This window comes from Ranitomeya variabilis, chromosome 1, assembly GCF_051348905.1.
Source record: "Ranitomeya variabilis isolate aRanVar5 chromosome 1, aRanVar5.hap1, whole genome shotgun sequence".
NCBI classification, from domain to species: Eukaryota; Metazoa; Chordata; class Amphibia; order Anura; family Dendrobatidae; genus Ranitomeya; species Ranitomeya variabilis.
Genome location: NC_135232.1, coordinates 661,484,231 through 661,502,999, shown reverse-complemented (window position 1 = coordinate 661,502,999; position 18,769 = coordinate 661,484,231). Strand labels below are relative to the sequence as shown.

Genomic DNA, 18,769 nt, shown 5'->3' with positions numbered 1-18,769 from the left:
TCCTCGGCTTTGTGTTGGGGACTTGGTGTGGTTGTCTTCTCGTTTTGTCCCTATGAGGGTTTCTTCTCCTAAGTTTAAGCCTCGGTTCATCGGCCCGTACAAGATATTGGAGATTCTTAACCCTGTGTCCTTCCGTTTGGACCTCCCTGCATCCTTTTCGATTCATAATGTTTTTCATCGGTCATTGTTGCGCAGGTATGAGGTACCAGCTGTGCCTTCCGTTGAGCCTCCTGCTCCGGTGTTGGTTGAGGGTGAGTTGGAGTACGTTGTGGAAAAGATCTTGGACTCTCGTGTTTCCAGACGGAAACTCCAGTATCTGGTCAAATGGAAGGGATACGGTCAGGAGGATAATTCTTGGGTCACTGCCTCTGATGTTCATGCCTCCGATCTTGTCCGTGCCTTTCATAGGGCTCATCCTGATCGCCCTGGTGGTTCTGGTGAGGGTTCGGTGCCCCCTCCTTGAGGGGGGGGTACTGTTGTGAAATTGGATTCTGGGCTCCCCCGGTGGCCACTTGTGGAATTTAACTTGTGTGCATCATCCCCTCTGTTCACCTGCTCCTATCAGGATGTGGGAGTCGCTATATAACCTTGCTCCTCTGTCAGTTTCATGCCGGTCAACAATGTAATCAGTAGCCTTTCTGTGCATGTTCCTGCTACTAGACTACTCCCAGCTAAGTTGGACTTTTGTCCTTGTGTGTTTTTGCATTTTGTTCCTGTTCACAGCTGCTGTTTCGTTACTGTGTCTGGAAAGCTCTTGTGAGCGGAAATTGCCACTCTGGTGTTATGAGTTAATGCTAGAGTCTTAAAGTAATTTCTGGATGGTGTTTTGATAGGGTTTTCTGCTGACCATGAAAGTGCCCTTTCTGTCTTCATGCTATCTAGTAAGCGGACCTCGATTTTGCTAAACCTATTTTCATACTACGTTTGTCATTTCATCTTAAATCACCGCCAATATATGTGGGGGCCTCTGTCTGCCTTTTGGGAAAATTTCTCTAGAGGTGAGCCAGGACTGTCTTTTCCTCTGCTAGGATTAGGTAGTTCTCCGGCTGGCGCTGGGCATCTAGGGATAAAAAAACGTAGGCATGCTACCCGGCCACTTCTAGTTGTGCGGCAGGTTTAGTTCATGGTCAGTATAGTTTCCATCTTCCAAGAGCTAGTTCTCATATATGCTGGGCTATGTTCTCTCGCCATTGAGAATCAGGACATCCGGGACATGGAGCAGTTTGCCAAAGAAGAATGGTCTAAAATTCCAGCAGAGCTTTGTAAGAAACTCATTGATGGTTACCGGAAGCGGTTGGTCGCAGTTATTTTAGCTAAAGGTTGTGCAACCAAGTATTAGGCTGAGGGTGCCAATACTTTTGTCTGGCCCATTTTTGGAGTTTTGTGCGAAATGATCAATGTTTTGCTTTTTGCTTCATTCTCTTTTGTGTTTTTTCATTTAAGACAAATTAAATGAAGATAATAATACCAAAGAATTTGTGTTTGCAATCATTTTCAGGAAGAAACTGAGTATTATCTGACAGAATTGCAGGGGTGTCAATACAACTGTATGTGGAGCACCACAGAGAACAGTGGACCAGGTTGAAGGAAGGAGAGCCCTGACTGATGAAATAAAACCCAGCAGGGAAGGAAGCAAGTAAAAGCACATTATGCACAGAAGGTGGAGGGCATGAGGCATAGTAGTCTGGAGAGACTCAATCCCAAGGCACAGGTGTATGTGTCAATGTGCCTTAAATAGGTCTAGCTTGACGATGCCATTGATCCACGCCGAGCAATCTACAAAACCCAACGTGGAGCACAACAGAGGGCAGTGATCCCAGGAGAAGGGAGCGAAGCCTGGAATACCCGGGACAGGTGTGTATCATGATGGAGATTTACTGTTCAGCTCCACAACTACTAACATTCTTCCAGCACAGAGAACAGTTGATCAGTGGGAGGGGCAGTTGTTGGATCCCCATTGTTTTGATATTGATGGCTTATCCTAAAGAGAAATCTTTTAATGTAGGGAAAATTCCCCCCAAAATGAGTAAGTACACAGATTGACAAATGCAGATAGAAATTCATTTAACAACCATTACAGTACAATCTATGACTGCATAGAGTGTACTAAAGTAAAACAGAAAGCCCATAAACCTTTACTGAGTGTTTACCTTCTAATTCATTGAGTCATATGGAGTCATATACATACATACTTGTACTTCCACCCGTGACTCACACGGCCCGCACAGTACTGCAAATCCTCATTTGTAGTTATCGCCATTGTAAATAAAGTAATTTTTCACGACAACAGACAATACATCATCCTCTGACAGCACATTATCTATGCGTTAAGTGGGTATTCCCTGTATATGGATCATTTACCATTTATCTGCAGGAGATAACAGTTTACTTTGCGCTTCTGCTCACTTTCCTTGCAAATGGTGCGTTAGTAATGGACAGAGTGTGGGTGGATATTCTCAATGTCCCTTCCTCTCTTAGAAATAGAGACAATTACTATGGTAAAAAAACAGGGTCATCTAAAACGAGAAGGTCTATGAAGTTCAGAGATCAGCTAGCACTGCAGGAGCTAGGAGAAAGCAGCGAAGATGAAGGATGGTTTATGTTACAAGGGGACATCGGCAAAGGTGAGGCAATGAAGGTATATGGCAGAAAATTACCCCCTCCGCCACCATAAAAATAAGACTTACTGGTAACATATATTTATTTGTGTGTATATATGTGTTCATTTCAACAAGTATAGTCTATATAGTAGTAATGCAGCTCAAAATTAATCGACTCGATGTTGACTTATACCTTAGAGCACTGTTTGTGCTGCTACACTTTTTTTAATCAAATTATTGCAGTCACAGCAGCTTATTCCAGGACGCTTTTGACTGAATTTTCACAGAAGGTGCGGTTTAGATTTTTTTTTTCTGCAAATTTATATGCAATTTTAATGTTGAGGAGTGTAAGGTCAAGAAGGAAAAGTCGTGGAATTATGTAAATCACATGATGGATAGACATATTAATGATATGCAAATGATGGAAAAATAGAAACAACATTTTCGAAACATCTTGATATCATACTTGAGCGCAGCACACAGAAATCTCACGCCTTGGCTGTCAATGAGGCTAGTAATGGTTGTCGGAGAACTATTCTGACACCCTAAATGCGCTTGGACAAATCATCAAGATCTGCTGCTGGCATATCCTTTTCCAATAATTGACTATTGATGTGTCAGGTGTGCGAGCTGGGGTATAAGTCTGCAGGAGCTGTAGGCCATGGTACTATGTTTAGGCCAAGCTGGTTGCTCACAGTAGGACGAGCAACTACTGCGGCCTGGTGTTGCCTTGTTGATAAACGGCCCCTGGGACACTTTGAAGACATGGCTGTTCCACTTGTTTCAAGATTTATTCTATCTGTTCTGGAATTGGACATCACATATCATGTCTAAGGCATAGAACCGTGTCTCCGCAAAGCATCAAACATTTGGAAAACATTTTGACAACGAGCCAGACGTTCAGCTGCAGATGTTTTACTGACCTCACACCACTGCTCTCAAAGGCTGTCATGGTGCAGAAGAAGAGAATAATGGAGGCTGGAATTGAACGATGATCCTTAGCGATGATTTATGCTTTTCTCTTGGATACAAATGATAGTTGGAGATTGGTCTAGAGAACACGAAAAAGCCTTCAAAAAGAAATGTCACGCCGGTCCTACTCCCGGAAATATGGTGTGGTGGCATAATGTACAGTAGCCAGATCCTTCTATTCTCCATTCCTGATACACTAATAACTCAGTGATACATTGTTTGATCATGGAACCAGTGGAACGGCCATTTCTCCAAGGTATCCTAAGAGCCATTTTTCAACTTGACAATGCTAGGCCGCGAGTTGTTTGTCCTACTGTGAGAAGCCTTCATGACCTAAACGTGCTACCATGTCTTGCAGCGTCTCCAGATTTGTCTCTCATCGAACACATCTGGGACATCATTGGTTGGAAATTGCAAAGGGAGACAACCATTAATAACCTAATTGATAGCTTCTAAGCTGTATAAGTAGTAGTATTTCTGCATATCACACTCATAATCAATACTGAATAAATCGAGATGTTTTGAAAATTCTGTTTTTTTCAACAAATGCATATCATTAATATGTACCCATTCTCTGATTTCCACAAATCAATGACTTTTCCTTCTTGGTACTGCATTTTCTAAGTTGAGGATTGTATGTGTTTGCAAGACAGATTATTCAGGATTGTACCACAGACATATTCAGAATATCTGTTATGCACAAGGCATTTAAAGACGACGGAAGATTAGATTAGAGCAGAGGGTTAGACTTTTTTACAAGAAACAATGTCACTTATACTTGTCCTATGAATATTATTGCATTGTAGCACTATTTGGGTAAATGGGACTGAATTATAATTTATGATGGCAGAATAAGTACAGCTAGCACAAAAGCAATCAATGATGACATTAATCCATTATCAGATGTAAAAAGTAAATTATTAGACTGTAACAATGCTGAGAATTAGCTAGCAGCTGGCTATTAGGCATGTGCCCCTTTTTGACAAGAGGGTGCCATTTCTCTGCCTTGGCCAGATGCATTTCAACGGCAGTAAAATATTTTCCATTCGTCAAATATTTTCTAAACATCATATGTCATGGTTCCCAATGGCAAGGGAACGTCAGAGAACATAAATAACAGAACAGCTCTTGGGTGATGGAATCTCGAGCTGACCGTGAGCTAAACCTACCACACAACTAACAGTGGCCGGGTGGCGTACCTACGTTTTATCCCTAGACGCCTAGCGCCAGCCGGAGGACTAACTAACCCTAATAGAGGAAAAGACAGACCTGGCTTACCTCTAGGGAAATTCCCCCAAAAAGGAGACAGAAGCCCCCCACATATATTGACGGTGAGTTCAGAGGAAAAGACATACGCAGTATGAAGGTAGGTTCAGCAAAGCGAGGTCCGCTTACTAGATAGCAAGAAGATACAATAGGGAACTTCACAGTCAGCTGAAAACCCTATTAAAATACCATCCCGAAATTACTTTAAGACTCATGTGTCAACTCATGACACCGGAGTGGCAATTTCGGCCCACAAGAGCTTCCAGCTACAGAAAAATAACATAACTGTGAACTGGAACAAAAATGCAAAACAAACTTAGGACTAAGAGACCAACTTAGCTGATAGTAGTCTAGAAGCAGGAACATGCAACAGAAAGGCTCTGGTTACATTGATGGCCGGCACTAGAATAACTGAGCAGCAAGGCTAAATAGGATACACCCAAATCCTGATGGAAACAGGTGAACAGAGAAAGTGAAGCACACAAGTCCAGTACCACCAGTGACTACCGGGGGAGCCCAAAAACCAAACTCACAACAGTACCCCCCCCCTCAAGGAGGGGGCACCGAACCCTCACAAGAACCACCAGGGCGATCAGGACGAGCCCTATGAAAGGCACGGACCAAATCAGAGGCATGAACATCAGAGGCTGTCACCCAAGAATTATCCTCTTGACCGTAGCCCTTCCACTTGACCAGATACTGAAGTTTCCGTCTGGAAACACGGGAGTCCAAGATCTTCTCCACAACGTACTCCAATTCACCCTCAACCAACACCGGAGCGGGAGGCTCAACGGAAGGCACAACCGGTACCTCATACCTGCGCAATAATGACCGATGGAAGACATTATGGATAGAAAAAGATGCTGGGAGGTCCAATCGAAAGGACACGGGGTTAAGAATCTCCAAAATCTTATACGGGCCGATGAACCGAGGCTTAAACTTAGGAGAAGAAACCCTCATAGGGACAAAACGAGAAGACAACCACACCAAGTCCCCAACACGAAGACGAGGACCAACACGACGACGGCGGTTAGCAAAATGCCGAGTCTTCTCCTGGGACAACTCCAAATTGTCCACCACCTGTCCCCAAATCCGATGCAACCTATCCACCACAGTATCCACTCCAGGACAATCCGAAGACTCCACCTGACCGGAAGAAAAACGAGGATGAAACCCCGAATTGCAAAAGAAAGGAGAAACCAAAGTGGCAGAACTAGCCCGATTATTGAGGGCAAACTCCGCCAACGGCAAAAAGGCAACCCAGTCATCCTGATCCGCAGACACAAAACACCTCAAATAAGTCTCCAAGGTCTGATTAGTTCGCTCAGTCTGGCCATTAGTCTGAGGATGGAACGCAGACGAAAAAGACAAATCAATGCCCATCCTAGCACAGAACGCCCGCCAAAATCTAGACACGAACTGGGTCCCCCTGTCAGAAACGATATTCTCCGGAATACCATGCAAGCGAACCACATTTTGAAAAAACAGAGGAACCAACTCGGATGAGGAAGGCAACTTAGGCAAGGGCACCAAATGAACCATCTTTGAAAAACGGTCACACACCACCCAGATGACAGACATTTTCTGAGAAACAGGGAGATCAGAAATAAAATCCATAGAGATGTGAGTCCAAGGCCTCTTCGGAATAGGCAAAGATAACAACAATCCGCTAGCCCGAGAACAACAAGGTTTGGCCCGAGCACAAACATCACAAGACTGCACAAAAACTCGTACATCTCGAGACAGGGAAGGCCACCAGAAGGACCTAGCCACCAAATCCCTGGTACCAAAGATCCCGGGATGACCTGCCAACACAGAAGAATGAACCTCCGAGATGACTCTACTGGTCCAATCATCAGGAACAAACAGTCTACCAGGCGGGCAACGATCAGGTCTATCCGCCTGAAACTCCTGCAAAGCCCGTCGCAGGTCTGGGGAAACAGCAGATAATATCACCCCATCCTTAAGGATACCTGTAGGTTCAGAATCACCAGGGGAATCAGGCTCAAAACTCCTAGAAAGGGCATCCGCCTTCACATTTTTAGAACCTGGTAAGTATGAGACCACAAAATTAAACCGAGAGAAAAACAACGACCAGCGCGCCTGTCTAGGATTCAGGCGCCTGGCAGACTCAAGATAAATCAAATTCTTGTGATCGGTCAATACCACCACCTGATGTCTAGCCCCCTCAAGCCAATGACGCCACTCCTCAAAAGCCCACTTCATAGCCAAAAGCTCCCGATTACCAATATCATAATTTCGCTCGGCGGGCGAAAATTTTCGAGAAAAGAACGCACAAGGTCTCATCACGGAGCAGTCGGAACTTTTCTGCGACAAGACCGCCCCAGCTCCGATCTCGGAAGCATCGACCTCAACCTGAAAAGGAAGAGTAACATCAGGCTGACGCAACACAGGGGCGGAAGAAAAGCGGCGCTTAAGCTCCCGAAAGGCCTCCACAGCAGCAGGGGACCAATCAGCAACATCAGCACCCTTTTTGGTCAAATCAGTCAAAGGTTTAGCAACATCAGAAAAACCAGTTATAAATCGACGATAAAAATTAGCAAAGCCCAAAAATTTCTGAAGGCTCTTAAGAGAAGAAGGCTGCGTCCAATCACAAATAGCCCGAACCTTGACAGGATCCATCTCAATGGAAGAGGGGGAAAAAATGTACCCCAAAAAAGAAATCTTTTGAACCCCAAAAATACACTTAGAACCCTTCACACACAAGGAATTAGCCCGCAAAACCTGAAAAACCCTCCTGACCTGTTGGACATGAGAATCCCAGTCATCCGAAAAAATCAAAATATCATCCAGATACACGATCATAAATTTATCCAAATATTCACGGAAAATGTCATGCATAAAGGACTGAAAGACTGAAGGGGCATTTGAAAGACCAAAAGGCATTACTAAATACTCAAAATGGCCCTCGGGCGTATTAAATGCGGTTTTCCACTCATCCCCCTGCTTAATTCGCACCAAATTATACGCCCCACGGAGATCAATCTTAGAGAACCACTTAGCCCCTTTTATTCGAGCAAACAAATCAGTCAGCAGTGGCAGAGGATACTGATATTTGACTGTAATTTTATTCAAGAGTCGATAACACTGGTCAACAGCATTTTTGGTGCCAAAGATATTTCATCGAATTTAGGGTATTTTTGGGGTGCTGATTCTGAATATGTCATCAGTTTTGCCAGATTGGCTCAAGTTTTTGAGATTTTTGGTATCTTATTTATAGCACTTGTTGGTAAATGCGACGCATCATCTCATTAATTTCTTTGGATTAGTACTTGAACTGAGCAGTTCTCAATATAGTTTTGTGTTAATTAGTGTTCTAAAAGTTTGTTCATAGCTTGATTTTTGCACTAACTTTATGTTGTTGTCTGTTTTCCAGTGAAAAGCATGAACTCATCAAGAAGAAGTTGTCTTAACGATCCAGACTCATTCTGTTACATTTGTGGTGAATACACACTGCCAAAACATAGAAGAAACATAACAGACTTCGTAAAAAAAGTGTATTTTGCCTATTTTGGGGTTATGCTTGGGGACCAAGACAAGTTTTGGGCACCACACATAGTGTGCAAAGCATGTATCGAATTATTACGAAAATGGAGCAAAGGACAAAGAAAAAGCTTCAAATTTGGTGTTCCAATGGTGTGGAGAGAGCCAAAAAATCATCATGATGACTGTTATTTATGGTAAACACAGGTACAGGCACATCTTCACAATGAGGGACAGGCCTTCTTGCAGATTCCATGTTACTCCCATTTTCGTTTCTTATGCTTATTGAATCCTTGCACTTGCACTGCAGTCATCATAATGATTTTTTGGCTCTCTCCACACCATTGGAACACCAAATTTGAAGCTTTTTCTTTGTCCTTTGCTCCATTTTCGTAATAATTCGATACATGCTTTGCACACTATGTGTGGTGCCCAAAACTTGTCTTGGTCCCCAAGCATAACCCCAAAATAGGCAAAATACACTTTTTTTATGAAGTCTGTTATGTTTCTTCTATGTTTTGGCAGTGTGTATTCACCACAAATGTAACAGAATGAGTCTGGATCGTTAAGACAACTTCTTCTTGATGAGTTCATGCTTTTCACTGGAAAACAGACAACAACATAAAGTTAGTGCAAAAATCAAGCTATGAACAAACTTTTAGAACACTAATTAACACAAAACTATATTGAGAACTGCTCAGTTCAAGTACTAATCCAAAGAAATTAATGAGATGATGCGTCGCATTTACCAACAAGTGCTATAAATAAGATACTAAAAATGTCAAAAACTTGAGCCAATCTGGCAAAACTGATAGCATATTCAGAATCAGCACCCCAAAAATACCCCAAATTCATTAAAATATTTTGGACACCAGAAAAAAAAATTTTTTTTGTTGACCTGTGTAATCAATACACGGCCTCAAAGAGCCATCTTTTTTAGATACAAAGAAAAAACCGGCTCCTAAGGGAGATGAAGAAGGACGAACATGTCCCTTTTCCAGGGACTCCTTAATATATTCTCGCATAGCAGCATGTTCAGGTACAGATAGATTAAATAAACGACCCTTTGGAAATTTACTGCCCGGAATCAGATCTATGGTACAATCGCAATCTCTGTGAGGAGGTAGTGAACCAAGCTTAGGCTCCTCAAAAACATCACGATAATCAGATAAAAATTCCGGAATCTCAGAGGGAATAGATGACGAAATGGAAACCAAAGGTACGTCCCCATGAGCCCCCTGACATCCCCAGCTTAACACAGACATTGCTTTCCAGTCAAGGACTGGGTTATGAGATTGTAACCATGGTAATCCGAGCACCAAAACGTCATGTAGATTGTACAACACAAGGAAGCGAATCATCTCCTGATGGTCTGGATTCATACGCATAGTCACTTGTGTCCAGTATTGTGGTTTATTACTAGCCAATGGTGTAGAGTCAATACCCTTCAGAGGTATAGGAACTTCCAGAGGCTCTAGATCAAACCCACAGCGCCTGGCAAAGGACCAATCCATTAGACTCAAAGCGGCGCCAGAGTCGACATAGGCATCCGCGGTAATTGACGATAATGAACAAATCAAGGTCACAGACAGAATAAACTTAGACTGTAAAGTGCCAATTGAAATAGACTTATCAACCTTTTTTGTACGTTTAGAGCATGCTGATATAACATGAGTTGAATCACCACAATAGAAGCACAACCCATTTTTTCGCCTAAAATTCTGCCGTTCGCTTCTGGACAGAATTCTATCACATTGCATATTTTCTGGAGCCTTCTCAGAAGACACCGCCAAATGGTGCACAGGTTTGCGCTCCCGCAAACGCCGATCAATCTGAATAGCCATTGTCATGGACTCATTCAGACCTGTAGGTGCAGGGAACCCCACCATAACATCTTTAATGGCATCAGAGAGACCCTCTCTGAAATTCGCCGCCAGGGCGCACTCATTCCACTGAGTAAGTACAGACCATTTACGAAATTTTTGGCAGTATACCTCAGCCTCATCTTGCCCCTGAGATAGGGCCATCAAGGCTTTTTCAGCCTGAATCTCTAAGTTAGGTTCCTCATAAAGCAACCCCAAAGCCAGAAAAAACGCATCCACATTGAGCAACGCAGGATCCCCGGGTGCCAATGCAAATGCCCAGTCTTGAGGGTCACCCCGCAGCAAGGAAATTACTATCCTAACCTGCTGTGCGGGATCTCCAGCGGAGCGAGATCTCAGGGAAAGAAATAATTTACAATTATTTTTGAAATTCAGGAAACGAGATCTATCCCCGGAGAAAAATTCTGGTATAGGAATTCTAGGTTCAGATATAGGAGCATGAATAACAAAATTCTGTAAATTTTGAACCTTCGTAGCAAGATTATTCAAACCTGTAGCCAAACTCTGAGGATCCATTTTAATCAGGTGAGATCAGAGCCATTCAAGGATTAGAAGGAGAGAGAGAGACAAAGGCTGCAATTAGAGCAGAAATGCAACTAAGTCAACTATAGAGCAAGCTCAGAGGAAAAAAAATAAAAAATCTGCAGACTTCTTTTTCTCTCCTTTCTTCTGCCAACAGTTTTAACACTGGGCCGGCCATACTGTCATGGTTCCCAATGGCAAGAGAACGTCAGAGAACATAAATAACAGAACAGCTCTTGGGTGATGGAATCTCGAGCTGACCGTGAGCTAAACCTACCACACAACTAACAGTGGCCGGGTGGCGTACCTACGTTTTATCCCTAGACGCCTAGCGCCAGCCGGAGGACTAACTAACCCTAATAGAGGAAAAGACAGACCTGGCTTACCTCTAGGGAAATTCCCCCAAAAAGGAGACAGAAGCCCCCCACATATATTGACGGTGAGTTCAGAGGAAAAGACATACGCAGTATGAAGGTAGGTTCAGCAAAGCGAGGTCCGCTTACTAGATAGCAAGAAGATACAATAGGGAACTTCACGGTCAGCTGAAAACCCTATTAAAATACCATCCCGAAATTACTTTAAGACTCATGTGTCAACTCATGACACCGGAGTGGCAATTTCGGCCCACAAGAGCTTCCAGCTACAGAAAAATAACATAACTGTGAACTGGAACAAAAATGCAAAACAAACTTAGGACTAAGAGACCAACTTAGCTGATAGTAGTCTAGAAGCAGGAACATGCAACAGAAAGGCTCTGGTTACATTGATGGCCGGCACTAGAATAACTGAGCAGCAAGGCTAAATAGGATACACCCATATCCTGATGGAAACAGGTGAACAGAGAAAGTGAAGCACACAAGTCCAGTACCACCAGTGACCACCGGGGGAGCCCAAAAACCAAACTCACAACAATCATACATCTCAATTTTTCCTACACTGGCTTTTCAATATGTAACTTCTCAGTGTGTTTATGTCCTATACTAGTATTAAAGGGGATGTGTCCTCCCACTCCCGACTCCAAGACTTCTCCCGTGCTGCGCCAATCCTCTGGAATGCTCTACCCCAAGATATTAGGACCATCCACAACTTGCATAGTTTTAGGCGCTCGCTCAAAACTCATTTGTTCAGAGCTGCCTACCACATTAACTAATCAAAGTCATTTTATGTTTGTGTGTGTGTGTAGCCCATTCACTATCTCCATCTACCCCCCACCCCCTGAAGATGGCTGGACCATCATTGTAAATACATAATTGTAAATACACACCTGTACTTTGTATCTCCCCCACCTCATTGTAGATTGTAAGCTCTCACGAGCAGGGTCGTCTTATTTTGTCTTATTTTGCTTTATTACTGTATTGTTAACATTGTTACCTATGACTGTTGTGTTTGAAACTATTAAACTGTAAAGCGCTGCGGAATATGTTGGCGCTATATAAATAAAGATTATTATTATTATTATTATTATTATTATGTGTCATCAGAAAATGATCTACTCTTTAAATCAAATTTATAGGTTCAATTTTTTTTTTAATTCAGATTTTTTTAAAATTTTTCATATAGTAACCTGTATTAAAAAAATAAATCTTGCATTATTTGCATTGACTACAGGAGCTATTCTACACTTATCTGGAATTACCCATGCAAATTAGTATTAACCCCTTTCTGCCAGCTGACGGAATAGTACGTCAGCTGGAAGATCCCCTGCTTTAAGGTGGGCTCCGGCGGTGAGCCCACCTTAAAGCCGCGACATGTCAGCTGTATTGTACAGCTGACATGTGCGCACAATGAGCGCAAGCAGAATCGCGATCCGCCCACGCCCATTAACTAGTTAAATGCCGCCGTCAAGCGCTGACAGCGGCATTTAACTAGCGCTCCCGGCTCCGCGGCCGGAAGTGCTCGCATCGCTGACCCCCGTCACATGATCGGGGGTCAGCGGTGCATTGCCATAACAACCAGAGGTCTCCTTGAGACCTCTATGGTTGTTGATGGCCGATTGCTTTGAGCGCCACCCTGTGGTCGGCGTTCAAAGTACACCACCATTTCTACTACATAGAGGTGATCTGTACTTCACCTCTATGTAGCAGAGGCGATCATGTAGTGCATGCTTCTAGCCTCCTATGGAGGCTATTGAAGCATGCCAAAATAAAAAAAAAAAGTGTTTAAAAATATAAAAAAAATAAAAAATATATAAAAGTTTAAATCACCCCCCTTTCGCCCCAATCAAAATAAAACAATTAAAAAAAAGTCAAACCTACACATATTTGGTATCGCCGCGTTCAGAATCGCCCGATCTATCAATAAAAACAAAGGATTAACCTGACCGCTAAATGGCGTAGCGAGAAAAAAAATAAAAACGGCAAAATTATGTTTTTTTGGTCGCCGCGACAGTGCATAAAAATGCAATAACGGGCGATCAAAAGAACGTATCTACACCAAAATGGAATTATTAAAAATGCCAGCTCGGCACGCAAAAAATAAGCCCTCACCTGACCCCAGATCACGAAAATTGGAGACGCTACGGGTATCGGAAAATCGCACAATTTTTTTTTTTTTTTGCAAATTTGGGAATTTTTTTCCACCACTTAGATAAAAAATAACCTAGACATGTTAGGTGTCTATGAACTCGTAATGACCTGGAGAATCATAAGGGCAGGTCAGTTTTAGCATTTAGTGAACCTAGCAAAAAAGCCAAACAAAAAACAAGTGTGAGATTGCACTTTTTTGCAATTTCATCACACTTGGAATTTTTTTCCCGTTTTCTGTTACACGGCATGCTAAAACCAATGGTATCGTTCAAAAGTACATCTCGTCCCGCAAAAAATAAGCCCTCACATGGCCATATTGACGGAAAAATAAAAAAGTTATGGTTCTGGGAAGGAGGGAAGCGGAAAAAAAACACCGAAAAAGCTCCAGGGGTGAAGGGGTTAATAGACCCTATCTTTTGTGTTAAAGCATTAAATGAGTGTGTGCAAAGCTCATTGCTAAGGGAGGCGCAACAGTATCATGTGACATTATCTATTGTAAATGGTGGATCCTGTGTTATCAGCTGTGTATAGAGGTCTTACATATCATTGGAATTCTACCTGTTCTGAATATGAAACTCCTGTGAGAATAGGAAGTATGTGAGTCTAAAATAATCCTAGTTGTCAGTGTGAAAATTGCAAGATTTTTTAAAAATACATTTAACACAAAACCTTGATTCAAACAACAGGTCATTTTCTTATTCAACATTCCCTTGTAGTGACACATACAGTGCCTTGCGCAGCATGATATGTGGGAAAAGGTTGAAAAGTTCCAGGGGGCCGAATACATTCGCAAGGCACTGTACATACAAAAACTGGTGTGCAAAGATCCTGCATGGACACTTGCAGAACCTCTTATTCCCATATTACTGAACTGTATGCAATCTGTGTACTATGCTATGGTAACTCTATACTGCATTATATTTTGACGTTTTCTTTTCTAGGTTTGGGGGGCACCAGAGTTCTAGTTCAATTCCTCTCTGAAGAGACAATTTGCATATTTAATTTCCCAGATGAGCATACATGGCATATAAGCCTCCCTACTCTGAAATACCAGGCTTGGCATTTTACACTCCACAAGTAGAAATGCTACCCCTTAGATCCAGATCCAGAGCTCATACTTTGCACTGATGAGGGAAAATACCCTGAAACTGTGGTTTGGCTTTTATCCTAAGTAAAATGGCAAGGCTCATTAAAGGGTCAATATTGATTTTAGCAGTGCTACTTCCAATAGGTGGCTGTAGAGTACTAGTCCTCTTCCTCCCTGAAGAGGCAATTTGCATATATGTTTTAGAAATGAGCATATCAGCATGCAGTGGATATGCAAATGACCTCTTCAGAGAGGAAGAGGACTTGAATTCTAGTACCACCTACTGGAAGTAGCAGTGCTAAAAGTCAATATTGACCATTTAACGATTTAATTTCCCAGAGGAATATTGCATGGCTTATAAGCCTCCTTACACTTGCATGTGAGGCATGCCACTCTCCACAAGTAGAAACATTAACCCTTAGACCCCCGTTAGAGGTCCCTCATATCATCAAATCTTATCTCATGTTTTGCACTGATGAGGAGCAACACCTTGAAACATGTGTCTGCAACTTGATGTTCTGGTTTGGTTTTTATCTTAAGTTATGTGACAATGCTCATTAGTGGGTCAATCTTGACTTTTAGGATTATCATTTCCAGTAGGTGTTCACTAGGGTTCAAGTCTTCTTCCTCTCTGAAGAGGGAGTTTTCATATTTAATTTTCCAGAGGAGCATTGCATGGCTTACAAATCTCCTTACACTGGCATGTTTCCACAAGGAGAAATGTTACCCTTTAGACAGCATGCAATAGGGCACAGTTTTGTTTGCTAATTCCTTGTAATCTCATAGTTTTTTTGTATTTTCTGTACAAATCGTGATTGGAGGTATAATATAATTTGTGTATGTGATTATACTGAGCCTTATGTCTGCAGAGATTGGTTATAACATGTTTTGAAATGTCCAATCATTAGGGATCAAAACATTTATCATATTCTCCATTATAAATAATCATTGGCTCATTAGAGACTCACGCGTCAAAAACGTAGAGCATGTCTCGTGTCATTTAAAAGTTAAAAAACTTTTGTTAAAGTTCTCTTTATAGTTTATATGTAACATTTTATCTTTTTTTCGCATTGCCTGCACATACAGTAAAATTGTCAATAATACTTGTAACATATAAATATTTGTCTTCTTCTTTCAGAACCTGCACTGCTGTTTGTTGGTGTCCACACCTATAGGATCCCAGAAAATCAGGAACATGGAACCAAACTCCACTTCCTTAAGTCATTCCAATGGGACAAACCCCTTGAAATCTCACAATCTTTGGGAAGTTATCACAATTGCTACAGTCAGTGCAGTTGTCAGTCTGATAACAATCGTAGGGAATATCCTTGTGATGGTTTCCTTTAAGGTAAACAGTCAACTGAAGACCGTGAACAATTACTACCTTCTGAGTTTGGCCTGTGCCGACCTCATCATTGGCATCTTCTCAATGAACCTTTACACATCGTACATTTTAATCGGTCACTGGTCCTTGGGTAGCCTGGCTTGTGACCTTTGGCTTGCCTTGGATTATGTGGCTAGTAACGCTTCGGTAATGAACCTGTTGGTCATTAGTTTTGACAGGTATTTTTCTATAACGCGACCATTAACTTACAGGGCAAAACGCACACCTAAGAGGGCTGGGATCATGATTGGACTGGCTTGGTTTATTTCCTTCATTTTGTGGGCTCCCGCAATCCTCTGCTGGCAATATTTTGTTGGAGAGCGTACAGTACCACCTGAAGAATGTCAGATACAGTTTCTTTATGAACCAATAATCACTTTTGGAACGGCCATTGCTGCCTTTTATATCCCAGTGTCTGTCATGACAATTTTATACTGCCGTATCTACAAAGAAACAGAAAAGCGCACCAAAGATCTGGCTGAGTTGCAGGGTTCGGAGTCAGTAGCTGATTTTGAGATGATGAGGCCACAAGGTGCGCTACTAAAATCCTGTTTCAGCTGTAAACAGCAGACACTCACCAAAAGAGAACGGTGTCAGGCCTCATGGTCATCCTCCAGTCGCAGTACCTCTGCCACGGTCAAGATCTCACACAGTCCCAACATATGCAATGAGTGGGCGAAAGAGGACCAGCTGACTACTTGCAGCAGCTACCCTTCTTCAGATGACGAGGACAAGCAAGCTAAGGAAGCTGTCTTCCAGAGTGCCTATAAGAACCAAACTGCAGCTCTAACGGAAGAAGAAACCAAGCATATTCTCACAAAAGAGCAGCCGGTGCTAAATGATTATGATAATGAAAGATTTTTCTTAACTCCGGGTAAAAGTCAATCACAAAAGAGTCAAAAGTGTGTATCTTACAAATTTCGAATTGTCGTGAACGATGATGGATCTCAGGAGGTCAATAATGGGTGTAGAAAAGTAAAAATCACTCCTTGTTCATCTATGTCCAAAGGACATTCTTTGAGAAGCATGGATCCCCACTTCAGTAATCATATGACCAAACGCAAGAGGATGGTTCTCATCAAAGAGCGCAAAGCAGCTCAAACACTAAGTGCTATTCTCCTAGCTTTTATCATCACGTGGACTCCTTACAACATCATGGTTCTGGTTTCAACCTTTTGCTCCAACTGCATCCCATCCTCGCTTTGGCATCTAGGCTACTGGTTGTGCTACGTTAATAGTACGGTCAACCCTATTTGCTATGCTCTTTGCAACAAAACCTTTCGTAAGACATTTAAAATGTTGCTGCTATGCCGCTGGAAAAAAAAAAGCGTGGAGGAGAAACTGTATTGGTATGGACAGCATCCTCCAAGTCATAACAAGCTGCCTTGAAAACTGTACGTTCAAGCAATGTATTATGGCCAGAACTGGGGATTAATGGTGCAGTCTATATCATTGCAGAACTGGGGACTATTGGACGGCTAGTACAGTGTCATGGAAATGCACTTTCCCCCCTTTCTAAATGCTGTGTTGACTGTTGACCACTTTGCTGTGTTTAGCCAATGCTTCGTATGCATTTGTGGTGAACAGTGGAAAACATATGCCCTTAAAAAATCACTGTAAAGCAAATGAATCACCCATCTGTCCCCTACTACGGTAGCTAAATTGTCTCTAATGCCTTTTGATATGGGTCTAGTTTTGAGCGCCGCTGCATGCTGGTGGCTTCAAGAAACCTGAAACACATGAAATAAGTGCACCAGGGACAGAACTGAGCTTTCCCGAAGAAAAGCTCCAGCCTTTTCTAGAGTTAAGAAGCCTATCAATTGTTATCATGTAACTGTGCAAACAGTGGGATTCAGTCATTGTGAGTGCTACACATGATATGCTGCTTTTATTATGACGACTTCTTAATATTTGATGTTGTACAGTCAAAGAGAAGTTCTAGATAAACTGGGACCTGTTCTCTTAAAATTAATTTAATATCAGTGGCAAAGTGTCAAATGTTCTAAAGAATAAAATGTCCTTACATCGTATTAGCAAAAAAAAAAAAATGAAACAAACGCTGAAAAATGTTACCGTTCTCTTGTATGGTGAGAAGTGACAACTTTGTACCTGTCCAGTAATACTCACGTAAGGTTTGTTTCCTGTTCTCTGTTTATGTTTACATGTATCCCAACTTTAATTTAATTTTTTTTTGGGGGGGGGGGGGGTCGGGATAAGGTAATGCATTAATGTAACTGACTCAAGAAGATTTATGGATTAACAACTTGATATAGTAAACAACACATTTCAATTGTTGGTTTGTCAGTTATTAAAGCAGTATAAAGTTTTCTAACATTTTCCATTTCTTGGCATACAAAATAGGAGTCACATTATGTCATAGTAATATTCCCAAAACTTATTTATTCACATATATCAGCAAATTGGTGAGCAGTGTTTTTAGTCTACTGGATCATATACTTTCCCTACTCATTTACTGATTGTATGAATTTAACAAAGATTGAATATTAACATCAACTTTCACCTCAATCTTCATATGATCTAAAAAGCAGTATTAACCCTTTCACGACATGCGCCGTACATGTACGGCGCATGTCGTGTCTCCCCCTTTGATGTGGGCTCCGGCGCTGAGCCCACATCAAAGTCGCGACATGTCAGCTGTTTTGTACAGCTGACATGTGCGCGCAATAGCGGCGGGTGAAATCGCGATTCACCCGCCGCTATTAACCTGTTAAATGCCGCTGTCAAACGCAGACAGCGGCATTTAACCGGCGCTTCCGGCCGGGCGGCCGGAATTGACGTCATCGCCGACCCCTGTCACATGATTGGGGGTCGGCGATGCATCAGGATGGTAACCATAGAGGTCCTTGAGACCTCTATGGTTACTAATGCCGGCCTGCTGTGAGCGCCCCCCTGTGGTCGGCGCTCACAGCACACCTGCAATTCAGCTACATAGCAGCGATCTCATGATCGCTGCTATGTAGCTGAGCCAATCGAGTGGTGCCAGCTTCTAGCCTCCCATGGAGGCT

The 18,769-nt window shown here is 42.4% G+C and overlaps 1 protein-coding gene across 1 annotated transcript in view; it reads left to right on the top strand.

Moving 5' to 3' along the window:
• Window positions 1-18,033, top strand: part of CHRM5 (cholinergic receptor muscarinic 5) — a 252,276-nt gene extending 234,243 nt beyond the window's left edge. Inside the window, exon 2 of the mRNA XM_077263356.1 lies at window positions 15,498-18,033. Coding sequence (XP_077119471.1) covers window positions 15,555-17,132 — 1,578 coding nt within the window. The 5' untranslated portion in view covers window positions 15,498-15,554 and the 3' untranslated portion in view covers window positions 17,133-18,033. The remainder of the gene's footprint in view (window positions 1-15,497) is intronic.
• Window positions 18,034-18,769: the final 736 nt, after the last annotated feature.